Here is a 16,184-nt window from a genome sequence, read left to right on the forward strand (position 1 = left end):
GGACGCGGCAGTGCGAATCACTAGTTTTCGTGGTCCCATGATGCTGCATTGCTGGAATGTCCTTTTCGTTCTCTTCTCTTCCTTTTCCACTTTCCCCAGGTGGCCTAGTGAGATGAGATTCTTATATTTAGTCTTGTTCTTATTGCAACCTCGAGTATTCTGTGAATACATGGTATCTTGATGTTTGTTTATATTGTGCTGAATGTAGAGGTGGGATATTTTGTATCGCCCACGGGAATGGCGGGACGGGAGATCAGTGGAGTAACCAACTTGTTGAAAGGTCGTGGAAGGCCGTGGAAATAGGACAGTGTATCGTACAGCGGAAAAGTGACCAACACACAATTCTCCAGGACCGTGCATGGGGACGATCTGACATGCGATCGTTGATAGTGCAGAGTCTTTCCAGGATTAGACCCAATCATGGTGACTGGTGATACGCACAATGTCCGTGATTCGTATCTTTCAGGGTCTCCCTGGGTTCCCTCATGGACGGTGGGGGGCCATGCAAGTCTGCTCTTCTTTTTTCCCTCCCTCTTGGGCTTTTTCTTGGAGTTTTCTCCAATCAATCTTCTCTTAACCTAGTTCCACAGAGAATAGATTGGCCACGTCGAGTTCGGAGCGGGGTCCCGGACAGTTGGTCAGACACGGATATGGGCCGATACCGATGATCTTCTGCGGAGCATATATTGTAAAAGTTTCATGTTTGGAGAAGCATGAACATGCGCATGAGCTATACCCGAGTGAATGGGGCTTGACAGGTCAACTTGTCCGAATCACCAAGGGGGCCATCGCAGCTTTTGGCACGGTTGAACCATCTGCAAGTCAGAAGCAAGGAGGCATACCGAACAGCCACTCTGCACGATGAGACACGGCAATGACACCACTAGCCACTTTCTGCGTGCAGAAACAAACACGCAAAAATGAAAATTAGATAGATCACATCAACCCCATGGCCGGTGGGGGGGGGGATAAGTCCTGACATGCAGGCCCCGGAGGATTCAAGCGTGCACACTGTTAATTTTGAGGACCCATATTTGCAGCGAGACGTTTCCAGAGTACTTTCCATTGGCTATTATTATGCTTTCCATGCTGTTGAAATGTTCAACTGTACATCTGTATGGAGTACATACAGCTGTGCATACACGTACTTAATATAGTATGGAGTACGCGGAGCAAAAAGAAGAGAAGAGGTTGGCCCCGCGGAAAGAAAGTGGGGGGAAGAACAAAGCCAACGTCAATTGGAATCCTCCCATCACCAAACATTATCGCATTTTCATTGAACCTCGTTCAATTAGCCTCAACGCCTCCATTTCTTTGTTGCTCTGGTCATATCCAACCTTGGCATCCCATTCTTTTGACATATTTAATTCATGCCATTAGTCGCGGGGAAGCGTCGCAACGTTCGCTTTCCACTCGCGCATCTCAAAACTGCACCCCTCGCCACTGCACAGCAGAAGCAGAAGCAGAAGCAGAAGCACGGGCATCAGAAGCACAATCTAAATCTAGAGAACCGCCTGGGCAATCGCTCTACTTTCTCTACAAGTGGGGAAATGGCCGAATCAGCAGCCCAGCCGGGGATCCCAGCCCTTTTCACGCAGCCGCCATCCCTTCGCGACCCGCTCGTGACAGAAACCACTGATCTGCAGGATGCAACGCTTTCTAAATGTCTGCCTTTTCTAAAAGGTATCTCCGATGGCCAGAAAGGCCCTTTCAATGCGAATGGTGTCCCTGCACTCCAACGCGCTGATCATCTCGAATATCTCCATGATGCCTTGGAAGATTATCCCGCCGGCTTCGTGGCTATGGATTCTAGTCGCCCATGGATGATTTATTGGGGATTAGCAGGTCTAACCCTCATGGGTGAAGATGTCACTCCAATCCGTGAACGGTGTGTTTTCTTTTTCTTCTATCTAGAGTATCAATCTATCACCACTGCAGAGATTTTGCTTTTCCCGTCATCTACCTACACAATACGTGCTTTTTTATTGCAGCAGTTCTTCCTCTTTTCTGCATTTTGCATGACATATATTTTAATATACCGGGCATTTGCTTTTTTGCTTATATGGCTGCTTATTTTCTTTTTGAATACTGGGAGCTCTCAAACGTGGCAAAAAGCAAGATTTATCGAGCAACATGACACTAATCATTCTCATGCAGTGTGATTGAATCTCTTCGGCCCATGCAGAATCCCACGGGTGGCTTTGGTGGCGGACACGGTCAAGTATCTCATCTTGCAAGTAGCTATGCAGCCATTTTGTCTCTCGCAATGGTCGGGGGCTCGGACGCCTTCGCATTGGTGGATCGAAAGACAATGTGAGTTATCTCCTTACAAACGTGGTTTTAGCTTGTCAAAGCTCATGCGTGTCTGACTGGATCTTCAGGTGGCAATGGCTAGGTAATCTAAAGCAGAGTGATGGGGGATTTCGCGTTTGTGAAGGCGGGGAAGAGGACGTACGGTAAGTCTTCTGCTCTCATCGATGCATGATTTTACGTTCGCTGTGTGCTCATCGTTCTCGTCATTGCAGCGGTGCTTATTGCGCTTCGGTTATCATATCACTTCTGGATTTGCCCCTGGGCCTGCCTCCCGGTCGTAGGGTTGAGTTATCAGGCTGGACTAAGCTCACGGATGGTCTTGCGAAATATCTGGCACGTTGTGAGTGATATCATATACATTTATTCTTTTTCTCGGCTCGTACGTCTCTGTCTAACCCGATGTCTTAGGCCAAACTTTTGAGGGTGGTATCTCTGGCAGCCCTGGTTCTGAGGCGCATGGAGCTTATGCATTTTGTGCATTGGCATGTCTTTCCATTTTGGGTCCCCCCCGAACAAACTATCGCAAGGTTTGTCATCTCTAATCTGCCCACTGCTCATTGAAATCCCGTCACACTGACCTCGTTTCAAGTCACATGGATCTGCCCCTGTTATTGTCTTGGCTGTCCGCCCGTCAATATGCTCCAGAAGGCGGATTTTCAGGACGTACAAACAAACTCGTCGATGGCTGCTATAGCCACTGGGTAGGCAGCTGCTGGCCTTTGATACAGTCCGCATTGGACGGACACCCGCAATCCGCTAGTGCACCCTCAAAAACGATTGGTAGTCTTTTCAGCCACGAGGGACTGGCTCGATATATCCTCTCGTGTTGCCAACACCCTTACGGTGGTCTCCGCGATAAGCCTGGAAAGTAAGTATTGGCTTGTGTAACCATCGGTGCCAATCGGTATTTCAAACAAGTTGTTTGTATCTGTTGCTGACCGTCATACTTAGGCATGCGGACTCTTACCACACTTGTTATGTTCTCACAGGCTTGAGCGCAACACAACACCATCACTATCGCACGGACTCTAGCCCTTGTACCAACGAAACATTCTCGTCGGCCTTTTCATGGCAATCAAGGCCGACTAGTCGCGAGGAAGACGTTTTCGAAGAGGGCGACCGATTGACATCATTCCATCCCATTTATGTAATTCCGCATCAAGCCGCCGAGAGGATGCGGCTCTGGTACGAAGCGGAAAGCTCACCGGTCGTGTGATGGTGTTCGTAGTTCATGAGTATCAACTGAGGAAAGGACATCACAGGACCGCCCCGAGTACAGGGTTTTACAGACTGAAAGTACCAATATCCTGATTGAGGGTCTTGAGGAGGAGGCTGAGAATAGAGCCATGTGCCCGACTGGCAGGGAGTCACTTTTGGAAGAATCTAGCTCGGAGAGGCCCACTACAGCTCCGACAAAGAGGAGGTAAATGGTGATCTCTTTTTGTTTTTCCTTTTTTACTCTCCGATTGGGCTTCTGCGTGGAAGCCCTGCGGATCATTCTTCTCGGTTATACATAGTACAATGTATAATTTGGAGAAGCCAGATATAGACCTAAAAATCAGGGCATCTGGGACGCAAGGGATTGGTCTGGCCAGTACCACATCGGCAATGTATTGCACGCGTCATGGTTTAATTCGTCTAGTCCGTACTCCATAGTACGATGTGCAGTATGATAGTTCGAATCAAAGGACGTTCCCAATGGAGTACATTACTTCATTGTATCTTCATACTAGTAACTAAGGTAGCAACTAGTATTACTACTACATACAAGTATATGTAGTAACTCCGTACCTGTCAACGTATTCTCCCAGCTACAGCGAAGAGCATTGTTTGCCATTTATCAACCTGCACGAGGCCCAACAGGGCAAAAGTCATCGTCACTGTAAATAAATTACTCCCCACCGCATGCCAACTCATCACTGCGTCTGATGCCTGTCGAGTAACTAACTCTACCCGATTCAATTCGAGCCTACAGTCCCGAGCTCCGAGATAAACCAATCTATCAAAAAATTCTCTACCGCTTTCATTGAATGAATCGATGGCTAACAAATACAAAGCGATAGAAAAAGATACCGCATGGACGATACCAAAATTGAAAGGCTCCATGACAAAGTTCAATTGGAAGACCAGACCAATTCCAGGCGCAGTTCTGCACAACATCTTTGAACCCGGGGCCCTCCACCGCAGCATTGGCACCGACATGACTCCAATCAGGTCGATGCTGCGGTGGATTCCTGCAGCGCGTCTCTAGGAAGATCCAGCGGCAAAATTACATACTGCGTTTACTGCGGGGCAAATGGAATAGGTCTGAGCCAAAAAAAAAAACCCCAAACGAACCGAGAGGGATTCGATTTGTTCCGTTTTCTTGCAGATTGTCCCGTCGTGGCTGGATATCCCTTGATGGGCCCCTGAGGGAATATCAGGGCTCTCAAAACTTGCTACTACATCATTATATCGGGAGAAGATCAAAGGCAGATCAATCTTGAGTGATGACGACCCCATTCAATATACAGTAGTCCAGGACCAGGCCTCGAGGCAAAGCACCGGGATAAGCTGTTTAGTCTCCGAGTCCCTTTGTTTCGATCGCCGAATTGCAGGCGGGGGAACCCTAAGTCCACCAGCCCGCCGGAGAAGCATGCCTCCATTCGGCTTGATTCGACTGGTAAAGAGCTATGCCAGCACATCATTACCTCCAAACCCACCGAGGAAAACATACCGCTTGAACACGCTTACAGCCCAGAGTCTTTCCTCGAGGTAACAGCCTGGCTCATTGAAGCACTTTTTTCCTCCTCTTCTTCGGACCAATCCCTTCGTTATATTCCCGCGCACCCCTTGACATGCTTCATCTACGGGCGTTGTACATACAATACGGGCAAATTCCTGTTCATCGACCAATTCTCATTCTTCCTGGGCCAGAACCCGGACCCATATCCCAAGGTAATCCGAGAGTTTCTTTTTTTTCCTCTTTCATTTTTCTCTCTTTCCGTTTTGATCTCCAAAGTCTGCATCTGTCGGGATTGAGTCAAAGGTTCATGTTAGTCTTGTCCTTGGTACTTCGTCTCTGGCAAAAATCCTTCTCTCCACTTTGTACCATCCGAGTAACGCCAGGCTATTCATTTCGATACTACATATTAAGCTCTAGGAGAAACGGTGTTCTCCGACCTTTTCATTACCTCTTCAGGTTTCTGCAGCGAATGCTAAGACAACAATGTCGAATCCTTCCTGTTAGGATTTAAATATAGTTTTCATTTTCACCCCTTTCCGTTAAGTCTATTTCCCTAGTTTCTCCTAGTGAAGTATTCGGTACCAGCCTTTTATTATTTCATTTTATATTATTTTATTACTTTATTGAGAGAATTTAATTTTTTTTGTGCTGTCTCAATTGCAACCGTCCAAGTTGTTTTTGTCCCCCCCTCCTCTTGAACTTCTACCCGGCCTGATGCTCTTCTCGTGCTTGCGCATCGAAGTACTCGGTACACAAGAAAAACATCCGGTATGACTTTGTTGTATCAATGCAAATGCCCCACCTGTTTTCCAATGGAAGGTGCCCCGGGTATAGAAACAGCAATTAAGCATACATAGCTTGCAAGTTCTTCGAAATTCAATATTTCAGTGTTTGCCCCCATAACCTCGTCTTGTATTTTTGCCTTCCTGCGTGGTACGGAGGGGGAACGTGTATTTTGTATGTGTGCGTGGCGTGGCATCTTCTAATGCCTTCTTCAAACCTTTGACTTCTCGTCCACAGTCTTTCCCTCTCTCTCTCTCTCTTCTTTTTTTTCTTTATTTCACTCTTCCCATATCTCTCTATTAACGAGAGGTGAAAAACGCCCAGTGAGGCAATTTTTTTCGAAAAAGAAAGAAAATCGTCAAAAGAGGAAAGGGAAAGCGAGTCCAACAAAGAAAAGATAAAATTACAATCCGCATAAATCACTCGACCAGCTGTCAGTCAAAGAACAAAGATCAAGACATCTCGGCCCTCGGCTCATCTTGTCTATGACAGATACTAGTAACGGCCTCGTTGGGCTTCGCCATCCGCATATCCTCTAGCTATACATTGTCTATTCCGCAGCTCCGCCTCAGCCCTACCCGTCCACCGTCTCGCTCTCATCAACCAATCCCTTCAATGCTGTCGGGCTAGCCGCGCCTCAGATTGTGAAATCAACAGTGGCAACGCCGCCTCCCGCTCTATCTTGTCTCTGTTGTGGGTATTTCGCCTCACCGTTGTTGATCCACTCGGCCGAAATGTACTATATTCTCTATCTTGCAAGTACGTGTTTCACGCATATCAAACTCATCATACTTCTCCTGCTGTGTCGAAGCCCAATAAATCTTCACACCATTCTATGTCATCACCAATGCAAGTCTCAATTGAGACGAGAGGGAATCCTACGCCTCAGGGATTTCTAACAAATTGGCACTTCCCTTCGTCTACGCCCCGACCCAACTTTGGAAATATAGATAGTCTAGTGCACTACGAAGGATCTTGCTAATCTAGAATTCCAGGCTTATGCCGCCGTCGTCGCTGGCCAGAACCTTCCTACGAAGCCTACACATCCACAGCAGGTTTCACATGCGTTGTTCGCGTCAATAACCGCGAGTACCAAACCGACGCAGTCTACGGGAGCGAAACGCTAGCCCGTGAAAGTGCCGCCATGCGCGCGTACCTGATCTGCCGCAATTTCTCCGTTAACGACGGCATGTATCCGGCTGGTACTGACCATGGCGGAGTCGTGCAGGGGATGCCTGTTGCTATTGGGACGGGACGCAAGTCCAGTCGAGACGATGATACGGATACTTCGGTCAGTAGTAGTGGTGGTAGCTGGAGTGGTGGAAGTAGTAGTCCTGAGCGAATGATGAGTCTTGATCGAGGAGATAGAATTGTTGTTAGAGGGGTTCCTGGATCGGCGAGAGAACTGGCTTATTCGAGACAGAAGGGTTAGTAAGGTCCCACAAGCAGTCAACTTTTGCAAATTGTTGTGGACGTTTGTGGTGGAATATTGGTATGATGTTACGACTTATGATGATGGCTTCCTGCATGCGTGTTTTCGTGAGCATGTATTTGTTCAAGTTATCTTTTTCAGGTTCAACTTTCTTTCATAGATGGAGGAGCTCCGGATTTCGGATGCTGTGCCTTGTCGTGAGCAATCGACAAGATGGTTTGGAATAATGGTGCATAGAGGGAGGATTGGGCCTTGCGCTCTAGTGTGTTTTTGTTTGAGATAGTTGCATCATTGTGGTGGTTAGCGATGAATTGTTTGTGATCATGTGGCAAGTATCGTGTTGAAGGTACACACTTAGGTACTATTACTGTTAAGAGTTCGGTACTAGTGGGGCCTATCCATTTTTGTCTTTCGATTCTAGTGCTAGTGGAATACTATAAAAGTTCCCTCTTGGTATTTTGGTTAACAATAGCCTTGTAAGCTTTACTAGTAGATACATATCCCGCTTCCTCCTACTGTACTCGTGGGAAAATCTAATATCATTTCACCTCATTCATCATTATTATAGTATATGAGTCGATAGAAAGCTTCAAGCTTCTTGCAAAGTTTGCAATAGAGCCAAAGTTTGTGAGAATCTCGATTTACAAAGCAGAATATTAAGAATATCTGCACCAACACATACGGGCGTTCCCTTCAATCTTTGGATATCTACTTAAGTCGTATGAGATCATAGCTAACTTGACAGCCATGGAGTATAAAGAGCTATTATTAATACATTGCTTAGCATTCTACGAGAAATTCATTCTATCCATAAGACAAATCTACCAGTATTAACCCCGGGCTTGCACACTGCCTAGATACTTGTGGTTATAGGGCTTCCTAGTACCATTCTTCCAAACACCCGCTCTCTCTAGTGAGTTCTTAGTATATAGATTCAGTTAGAGTCCCCAGGAAGCCCACTATTCGACCCTTCAAGCCTAGCAAGATCGGAATCTTGTTAATATCTAGTAGAAAGACACATAGACAGACTTGAATACTTGTCAAGTTGTGTCGGTGTTTCACCTTCGCTATCTAGCCATGTCCTCTGGATATAGTTCAACCACTACTAATGAGCGATAAGTATTCGAAACACTTGTAGCTTGCAACTCAGCGGAAGAGCTTCCGCTGGTGCAGATATATCTCGAGGGAAATGTTCAGCTTACAAGGGGCCTAGACCGAATCATAAATCGCTTGAAATACCTTGCTCGGCCGTGGTAGCCAATCCTAATCTGACAGAGATTAAGGTTGATTGGAGACAGCCAAGAGCCTCCTCACAACATGGTTATAACCGCGGAATTCTTATTTTCCGATTTGCCGATCAACTGGAAGCGTGTTGCATTGCGTGGGTCCGACAAAGAATTCCTCTTTTGGTATAGTGTCATCCTGGATCAACCACTAATATTTCCCATGCATCAAGGACTTGGGGTAATCTAGTAGGATAACTGAAGTATGGCTTCAAAATGGACCTGTATGAGTTATCATTAGCCAATTATCACTTGGCATTCTGTCTTCTGGTTATCAAAATGAGGGAGCTTGAATTTGTCACCAGCTCGGATATGTCCAACATAAAAGAAGTGACTGTCCGTCCACTTTGAAAGATAAAAGATATTTGCTTGCTTCATCTTTCTCACAACTTGCTATTTCAGACATATTATCCACAGACAGCCATACCTTATAATATTGCATCACATAATGGGTGACTATCAGCCCGAGACTGTTGCCTTGCCTGTCCCTGCCACTGGGAATGAGTTCAAGGGCAACCCTGTCAATGGTGATAGCGCTGTGCTCTATCACCAGCTTCGTCAGAAGCCCCTCAATATAGTTGGCGGGAGGGGCAGCTACCTTATCACTGATGATGGTCTAGAAATTCTAGATGCTACCTGTGGTGCAGCTGTATCTTGCCTTGGCCACAGCGACGCCCGTGTTCATGAAGCTATCATGGAACAATTGCAAAAGATTCCCTATGTCTATTCGCTGTATTTTACCAATTCCGCCGCAGAAAATCTATCCCAGATTTTGGTGGACTCTACTGGAGGACAGATGTCTCGAGCATTCATCGTGAGCTCAGGTTAGTCTTTTTGAGATGTTTAGTTGCCATTTGCAAAATGGACTAACTCGTGTCGTCCTGTTTCCAGGAACTGAAGCTGTGGAAGCTTCCGTGAAAATGGCTATGCAGTATTTCAGAGAGCTTCCAACACCACAACCTCAACGAGTCAATTTTATTTCTCGCAAACAATCCTACCATGGAAATACCCTTGGCTCCCTTGCCGTTGGTCACCATGTTGCTCGCCGAGCTATCTACGAGAATATCTTGACGAAGAATGTGCATCACGTTTCGCAGTGCTATCCGTATCGCGAGATGAAACTAGGAGAGACCGTCGAGAGCTATGTCTCAAGACTGGCGCAAGAGCTGGAAGACAAATTTCAGAGCTTGGGTCCAGACACGGTGTGTGCTTTTGTGGCAGAGACCATGGCCGGGGCTGTAAGTAATCCATTACTTGGATATCCCTTGAACATACCACGCCAGGTTAACCTTGAATTTTCCTGACAACCTTTCAGACACTAGGCTGTGTTCCTCCGCTGCCAGGCTATCTGAAAGCTATGAAAGAGGTCTGCGAGCGCCATGGAGCACTATTTATTCTGGATGAAGTAATGTCTGGCATGGGCCGTACCGGAACCCTTCATGCCTGGGAGCAAGAAGACGTTGTACCTGACCTACAAACTATTGCCAAAGGTCTGGGTGCCGGATATGCTCCAATTGCCGGTCTTTTGGTGAATAAGCATGTTGTCGATACTTTGACTCGAGGTACAGGGGCTTTTGCTCACAGTCAAACATATCAGGGTCACCCAGTTTCCTGTGCAGCCGCATACAAAGTGCAAAAAATTATCCAAGAAGACAACCTACTTGCAAATGTTCGTGAAATGGGCGAATACCTTGGTCGCCTCCTTCACGAGAAGCTGGGCAGCAACCCTCATGTTGGTGATATTCGTGGTCGTGGTCTTTTCTGGGCTGTAAGTGCTTCTCCACTGATTCATCCTTGATTTAGGACAAGCACGTTAACTCGTTTTTGCAGATGGAGTTTGTGCAGAATAAAGAGACAAAGGAGCCTTATCCTCCATCGAAGAAAGTTGCGTGGGCGCTCCATACGACTGGTTTGAAGCCGGAATACGCAATTTCCCTCATGCCAGGAAACGGGGGTGCAGATGGAGTCAACGGTGACCATATTTGCCTAGCACCACCATACAATACCACGAAGGCGGAAATTGACATGATAGTGGATCGTGCATCTAAGGTCATCACGGAAGTTCTAGGCTGAGAGGCTTGGAGTTGGAAATATGAGAATGTTCAAGTAATATAATAGCTACCCTAGTACTATCAGTATTATCTCTATTCAAATACTAGTCTCTTCCAAATACAATCATAGTGCAGCCCCTTCATTACATAGCTCTTCATGACGCAAACCGAATTACATAGGGACAAGGATCTTCGCCAAATTCTGCAATACTGTTTTCCTGGACCTGATTGACACGATCATTAGGTGCATTCCACATGCGGTCGCCGGAATCCCTAAACCGAGTCAACTGAGGTCAATTTGATAGAGAATTTTTGAGGCTTACATCATGAGACCGATATGGTGAATGCTGTCGCTGTCATTGCAATCACACTCGCCGCCGAAGAACACAGCATCCCCAGCTTGGCGCTGGGAATAAGGATATTTTCTGGTAGAGTAAGGTAAGCTTCATGATATCATGACAGTCTATAGTGCCGGTATGCTTACTTATATCCTAGCTTAGCCTCCGACGCACAGTACATGGAAGATGTCACGCGAAGGCCTTCAGTGAAGAGATCACGACCAGTCACTTTGCAAACTGCCCAACATACCAGACCGGAGCAATCGTAGCCTACATCACCATAATCATAAGGGGTTTGGTCATCTGTAGGCCCACTGCAAGAGCCACCACCCCATGCATAAGGCGTTCCTTTAGCTGTCATAGCAGTCGATAATATTTTCTGTCCAATATCACTCGAGGAGCTGTTCGAATGGGGTATGGCGACGGTGCTGGTGGCCAAACTAGCCAGAAATGCTGTAGCAACCAGCTTCATTGTGATGATGCTTCAAATTGAATTGCAGGCAATAATGAGAAGAAAGGACACTGTGTTCTCGGATTGGAACTTGGGAGAACTTGAGAAAAGAGCGAAAGTCGGTGTTCAAGTAGTCTTCACTTGTTGGAAATCGATGGACATCAGATTCGTGGAGTACTACCTACCGTCCCAAAGTTTGACGATCAAGATATATTGGTCAGATAGAAATAGGTCATATACGAGGATCCAAGATCTGACTGACCAAGTAACTCCAAACCCTGATCCCGTGTTGATGGGGTTTTCGATCCAACCCAAAGGACTTGAAAGATCGTCAGAATGATGGAGAATACGAAAGGTCAATATCCAGTGACAATTCATGAAAGTTGACACATGCTGATCAGATCGGAGTTAAGTCATTTCTGTTGAAAATCTATGTTACTTGCGCTCAAACTCATTAGTCGATCAAGGGGTGAAGAATACGAGGAGTGGAGAGCCAAGATCTTCAATTGCGATGGGGCGGAATTATCATGCTTAGAGTTGGCGGAAGACTCTGGGATCGACGGTCGTATTTGAACTATTTTTGGAATTTAAATATTGGTATTCCGGGCATCATCCCATTAGAAAAAGTCGAGTTCAAGAGGAAAGTCAGGTTCGCCGTTCTCGGATACTCTTTGGGAGTATTGTCAATCATGATACGCAGCATCATAATAAGTCGTTAGGATTCAAGAAGTTCTTTGATCTCAGATTTCAATAGTAGTACATACTAAGACCTCTCCAGTGATCTTAGTATGTACTATCATAATAGTTATTAGATCCAGGGATTGGTATATTCAGGCCGACGCTCCTTGTGCACCTGTAGTACCATATAAACCCTATCATGTGATCGTGATGATAATGAGCGGGGAAGTTCGTGATATTCATTCCCCACTTCACTTTCACATTGTTCAATGAAATCCAGGTTACTGCCTAACCATCGCGATTATTGCGAATAGTGTATTCCTCCACCGTCCTAGCGGAATGCCCCATCGGGAGCGTTTCACACGATCAAGAACAGGTATCAAATCCGCCCGGATTTGGATCCATAAATGACTCCCCAGACCACGACTGACATATGGCGGCAGGATGTCTACAGTGTCGAAGGAAGCACGAGAAATGTGACGAAAAGACCCCAGTTTGTTCCTTTTGCATTACACGAGGATTGAGCTGTCAGTATCCTTCTGGATTGAGATGGGTACGGCGAGCTCAGCCTACGCTATCGAGACATCGCTCTCGAAGACAGGCTCGGGAAGCCGATAATGCGGGAGAACCTAGCAGGTCTTTATCGCTTTTCTCGAGTGATTTGTTTCAAACCAACGAAGAGAAGATAGCATGGGAATACTGTATGTTCACAGTTCCAGAAACCAAGTAGGACCTTCGGACTGAAATGTATCAGACATGAGACTAGTTTCTTCCAACGTCCCCGCCATGGACGGGCCGGATAATCCATACCGGCAACTCTCCTGGGCAGCCTTATCATCGCCAGTTCTCTTCGACACAATTGTTTGCATAGCTACAGAGCATATGCTCAATTTTGGCCTGGGAAGCGTGTCAACAGCAGCGTATTGTCAACAACGCATGCTGCGTACGATTGGACAGCACCTACGACTTATTGAAGTGGGAAGTGGCCGTGAAACCAGGAGTGTAGTACCATCCGGTGGTTGTGATCATGAGGCACTAGTTACAGCAGTCGTACTACAGGGTGTGGTTGTCGCCCAGTCAGAGGACGGTGTTCTAGAACCCCATATGCGATGCGCATCATTCCTCATGCAAACTCTAGGCTATTTTCACCAGATACCACACAGTACTCTTACCCGGACAGCGGTGCAACGGTTCGCCATGGTCGACGTTATGCTGGCCATCGCGCGGCAACGCCGACCATATGCCCCTGGGAGTTTTAATCTACACCAACCCGATGCGGCGCGGTGGGACAGGACAGAGCCATCTTTCCACGAGATGACTGGGTGTCCCCAACCCCTAATGTGTTTCCTGGTTAGGATTGCACATCTGGCGTGCGATATTGAGGAGCGTCTGGAACGAGATGGATCAATTGCTGACCTTCTTGCCGAGGCTTATCGATTGGAAAATGATCTCCGATCCTGGGGAGCACATTATACCGGTATTACAGTTGCGAGCAACGAGCGGCCCCCGCTGGACATTCTGACAGAATGTTTCTACTGGACATCACATCTACTATTAGCACGACGGGTATTTAAAGACCCAACTCGTTGTCACCGAGTCCAGCATTTCGCACAGACCTGCTTTGGACTCATGGACCATCTGTCTACTGGTTGTGGCCCAGATTCATCGCTCCCACAACCTTTTTACCTCGCAGCCCGAGAAGCAGTCACTTCGAATGACCGTGCTTGGGTACGACAGAAGCATCAGTCGATGACCGAGTACTATCGAGAACAGCAACGCAACATGGCAATGCGACTCACGGAGCAAGTTTGGGAGATCACGGACAGGTTAGAATTGAATAACCCGGTTGAGATGCATCCGGGCCAGGCGATTTCAAGTGCAGACCGGCAGATTAAGTCGCTGGATGCAGGTTCATGTCTATTCATATTTTGATATTTTACTGGTATCCATGGATGATGCTCTATTTATATCTTGGTGGCAATTTCGAAAGAGAAGTGGGCCTGACTCGGCAATGGAGTGAAAATAAACTTGCATTGGTTTGACAGGAGTAATATGATAGATCGTACCAAGATGTTGCAGAGATATGGGAAATAGTGTCAATTCTGGTACTCACCTTTTCTTGCAGTATAGCTGGGCCATCAATACACAGTGCTGTACTCCGTAGGTATGTAGATCCCCACGACCACTCCTGTACTGTACTGTACTGTACTCCGTATGTAGTACATACATATGGACTAGTTTGTTATCCGGACTAACCCCGATTGGGCAGGCCACCAGAAGAGTGTTCGACAGGGCAAGGATCTCCACCATTCCCACTCATCAATTCTGGTTCCAAAGAACATACCTCCCTGGCCCTGATTAGACTTCGAGTCGAGAAAGAGTCTGGACTTTATGAGAATATTCAGAGTGCCACTGCTGTCTTTTTCTTTTTCTCTTTTTTTTTTTTGCTCTAAGTTCCTGGACCAGGACCAGAACTAACCGAGCCACCCTTGATTTCTCAACTACAGACTTATGTATGCAGTAGTATGTACATACTTGTCCAATCCTACGGATGCGACGGAAGACGCGGTCGCGCACGGAGTTTCACCTGTGACGTGCGCTGCAGCAAGTCCCTCACGCTGACCGTCTCGGTACAATTGAACCAATAGCGCCCATCAAGATAGCGCACGGAACTTGAACGAAAGACCCATCGTGCCCATCGTCTGAGGGGGAAGAGTATGAAGGAAACCCCTGGTGAAAGTATCAATCGCCCTGCAGACCGGGACTGACTTTGTCCAACCCTGCTCCCCCCTCAAAAAGTCTGGAATGACCTGTCATGGGCGGATTAAACCAATCACAATCATGTACGAAGGCGGGTACCTGAATTGTCGTCCACAAATGCTGAGGGACTCAACGGTGGATCAGTTGGGGGAAAACTCTTATATGATTGGCTTCAACTCCCCGGAGCAGCCCCTGGCAACCGTGGGAAACCCGGCGGTGGCGCCCAGCGGAGCCGTGGCTGAACAAGTTCTCGAATCAGGGGTTGCTTGAGGGGAGGCTGCAGTGTGTACACACAGATACGAAACGAGGGAGAGGAGGAGGACGAGGACGAGGACGAGGAGGAGGGGTAGAAACAAGAGGCAGAGAGTGCCTTGTTCGGTCAATTGCATCCAGCATCCAATATCCAAGATCTTGGTATCAACCAAGGCGGTCCCCTCCACCTCCAGCATTCCAGTATCACGGGCCTGCCGGGCGTTTCAGATCCCCGCGGATCTCACGTGTTTGGAAGCCGTTCGGCGGCATTTGGTGACGATCTAGCGGGTTCTGGAGTTCTGGACGGTCCAAACCAAAAATTAATATATTAAAAATTTTACTACTATGAGTTGACTATCTGGGTGGACATCTAGAATACACATTTGGGTCAGTACAATAGTTCGGGACGCCACCGTGCCCATTGCACGACGAACAGTCCCCGGTCTGACACTGGACGATCCGTCGCACAACAAGTGGGACAAAGGTCTCTTGTGCAAGGAGCCAAACGTGAGGCAGTGACTTGCCAATGTTCTTCTGTTGTTCAGCCCCCTCGTTACGATGCAGCCAGACGCATGGGGCCAAACGGGGAGAGAGATAAACAGTATTACTGTAGTAGACAGACAGGAAAGGGGTAGATACTACAATGTACATACTGTAGCACCAATGACTCGCAGAAGTCAATGCCCAGAATAGAAGCAATGCAAAGAAAAAGCAAAAGCCATGGAAAGAAGAATAGTTCGAGCCGGACAGACCCACGAGCTGCCAATGCCAAGTTCTACTGTACTATGTACAATGGTGGACTGTACCCAGTCAAAATCCTGACTCAGCAGCATCTCCTGATCTTCTCGTCCCCCTCTCCCTCGCTCTCTCACACTCTCTTCTTTTCCGTGTGTGCATTTCATCTTCATTCCCTTTTTCCCCCCTCATCTTTCTTTTCTTTTTTTGCCGACTAGGTCGCTCGTTTCACTCTTTCACGACGACCGTACCGCTCTTTCTATCCCACACCCTCTTTTTCATTTCCTCGAACAGGTTTCTCGACTTCTTCAAACCCTCTCTTACTTTCCCCCAAGAGAGAAAGACTCGAGAACTCCACGTTTCACCCCGTTGATCGATTCAAC

General features: G+C 47.1%; 6 protein-coding genes across 6 annotated transcripts; 5 read left to right on the forward strand and 1 right to left on the reverse strand.

Moving 5' to 3' along the window:
• Positions 1–1,370: 1,370 nt before the first annotated feature.
• Positions 1,371–3,529, forward strand: N7469_010381 (CAAX farnesyltransferase subunit beta RAM1; the record flags this gene model as incomplete). The annotated part of the gene is made up of 7 exons (XM_056649286.1): positions 1,371–1,888; positions 2,158–2,313; positions 2,382–2,456; positions 2,526–2,653; positions 2,722–2,840; positions 3,042–3,181; positions 3,265–3,529. The coding sequence occupies 7 exons, from the start codon at positions 1,371–1,373 to the stop codon at positions 3,527–3,529; spliced, it is 1,401 nt and encodes a 466-aa protein (XP_056496417.1).
• A 3,026-nt stretch (positions 3,530–6,555) lies between these two features.
• Positions 6,556–7,253, forward strand: N7469_010382 (uncharacterized protein; the record flags this gene model as incomplete). The annotated part of the gene is made up of 3 exons (XM_056649287.1): positions 6,556–6,580; positions 6,817–7,112; positions 7,245–7,253. 3 exons carry the CDS (start codon positions 6,556–6,558, stop codon positions 7,251–7,253), a joined length of 330 nt encoding a protein of 109 aa, XP_056496418.1.
• A 1,731-nt stretch (positions 7,254–8,984) lies between these two features.
• N7469_010383 (uncharacterized protein) lies at positions 8,985–10,609 on the forward strand (the record flags this gene model as incomplete). Its single annotated transcript, XM_056649288.1, has 4 exons — positions 8,985–9,360; positions 9,428–9,774; positions 9,852–10,304; positions 10,367–10,609. The coding sequence occupies 4 exons, from the start codon at positions 8,985–8,987 to the stop codon at positions 10,607–10,609; spliced, it is 1,419 nt and encodes a 472-aa protein (XP_056496419.1).
• Positions 10,610–10,742: 133 nt separating this feature from the next.
• On the reverse strand, positions 10,743–11,397 carry N7469_010384 (C40 family peptidase; the record flags this gene model as incomplete). The annotated part of the gene is made up of 3 exons (XM_056649289.1): positions 10,743–10,860; positions 10,911–11,012; positions 11,072–11,397. 3 exons carry the CDS (start codon positions 11,395–11,397, stop codon positions 10,743–10,745), a joined length of 546 nt encoding a protein of 181 aa, XP_056496420.1.
• Positions 11,398–12,393: 996 nt separating this feature from the next.
• N7469_010385 (Zn(II)2Cys6 transcription factor) lies at positions 12,394–13,986 on the forward strand (the record flags this gene model as incomplete). The annotated part of the gene is made up of 3 exons (XM_056649290.1): positions 12,394–12,430; positions 12,498–12,755; positions 12,809–13,986. The coding sequence occupies 3 exons, from the start codon at positions 12,394–12,396 to the stop codon at positions 13,984–13,986; spliced, it is 1,473 nt and encodes a 490-aa protein (XP_056496421.1).
• A 909-nt stretch (positions 13,987–14,895) lies between these two features.
• Positions 14,896–15,084, forward strand: N7469_010386 (uncharacterized protein; the record flags this gene model as incomplete). The annotated part of the gene is made up of 1 exon (XM_056649291.1): positions 14,896–15,084. One exon carries the CDS (start codon positions 14,896–14,898, stop codon positions 15,082–15,084), a length of 189 nt encoding a protein of 62 aa, XP_056496422.1.
• Positions 15,085–16,184: the final 1,100 nt, after the last annotated feature.

The sequence above is a fragment of the Penicillium citrinum genome (genome assembly GCF_028827155.1).
Source record: "Penicillium citrinum strain IBT 23319 chromosome Unknown utg000009l:1.0-4274883.0:1.0-4276374.0, whole genome shotgun sequence".
Classification (NCBI taxonomy): domain Eukaryota; kingdom Fungi; phylum Ascomycota; class Eurotiomycetes; order Eurotiales; family Aspergillaceae; genus Penicillium; species Penicillium citrinum.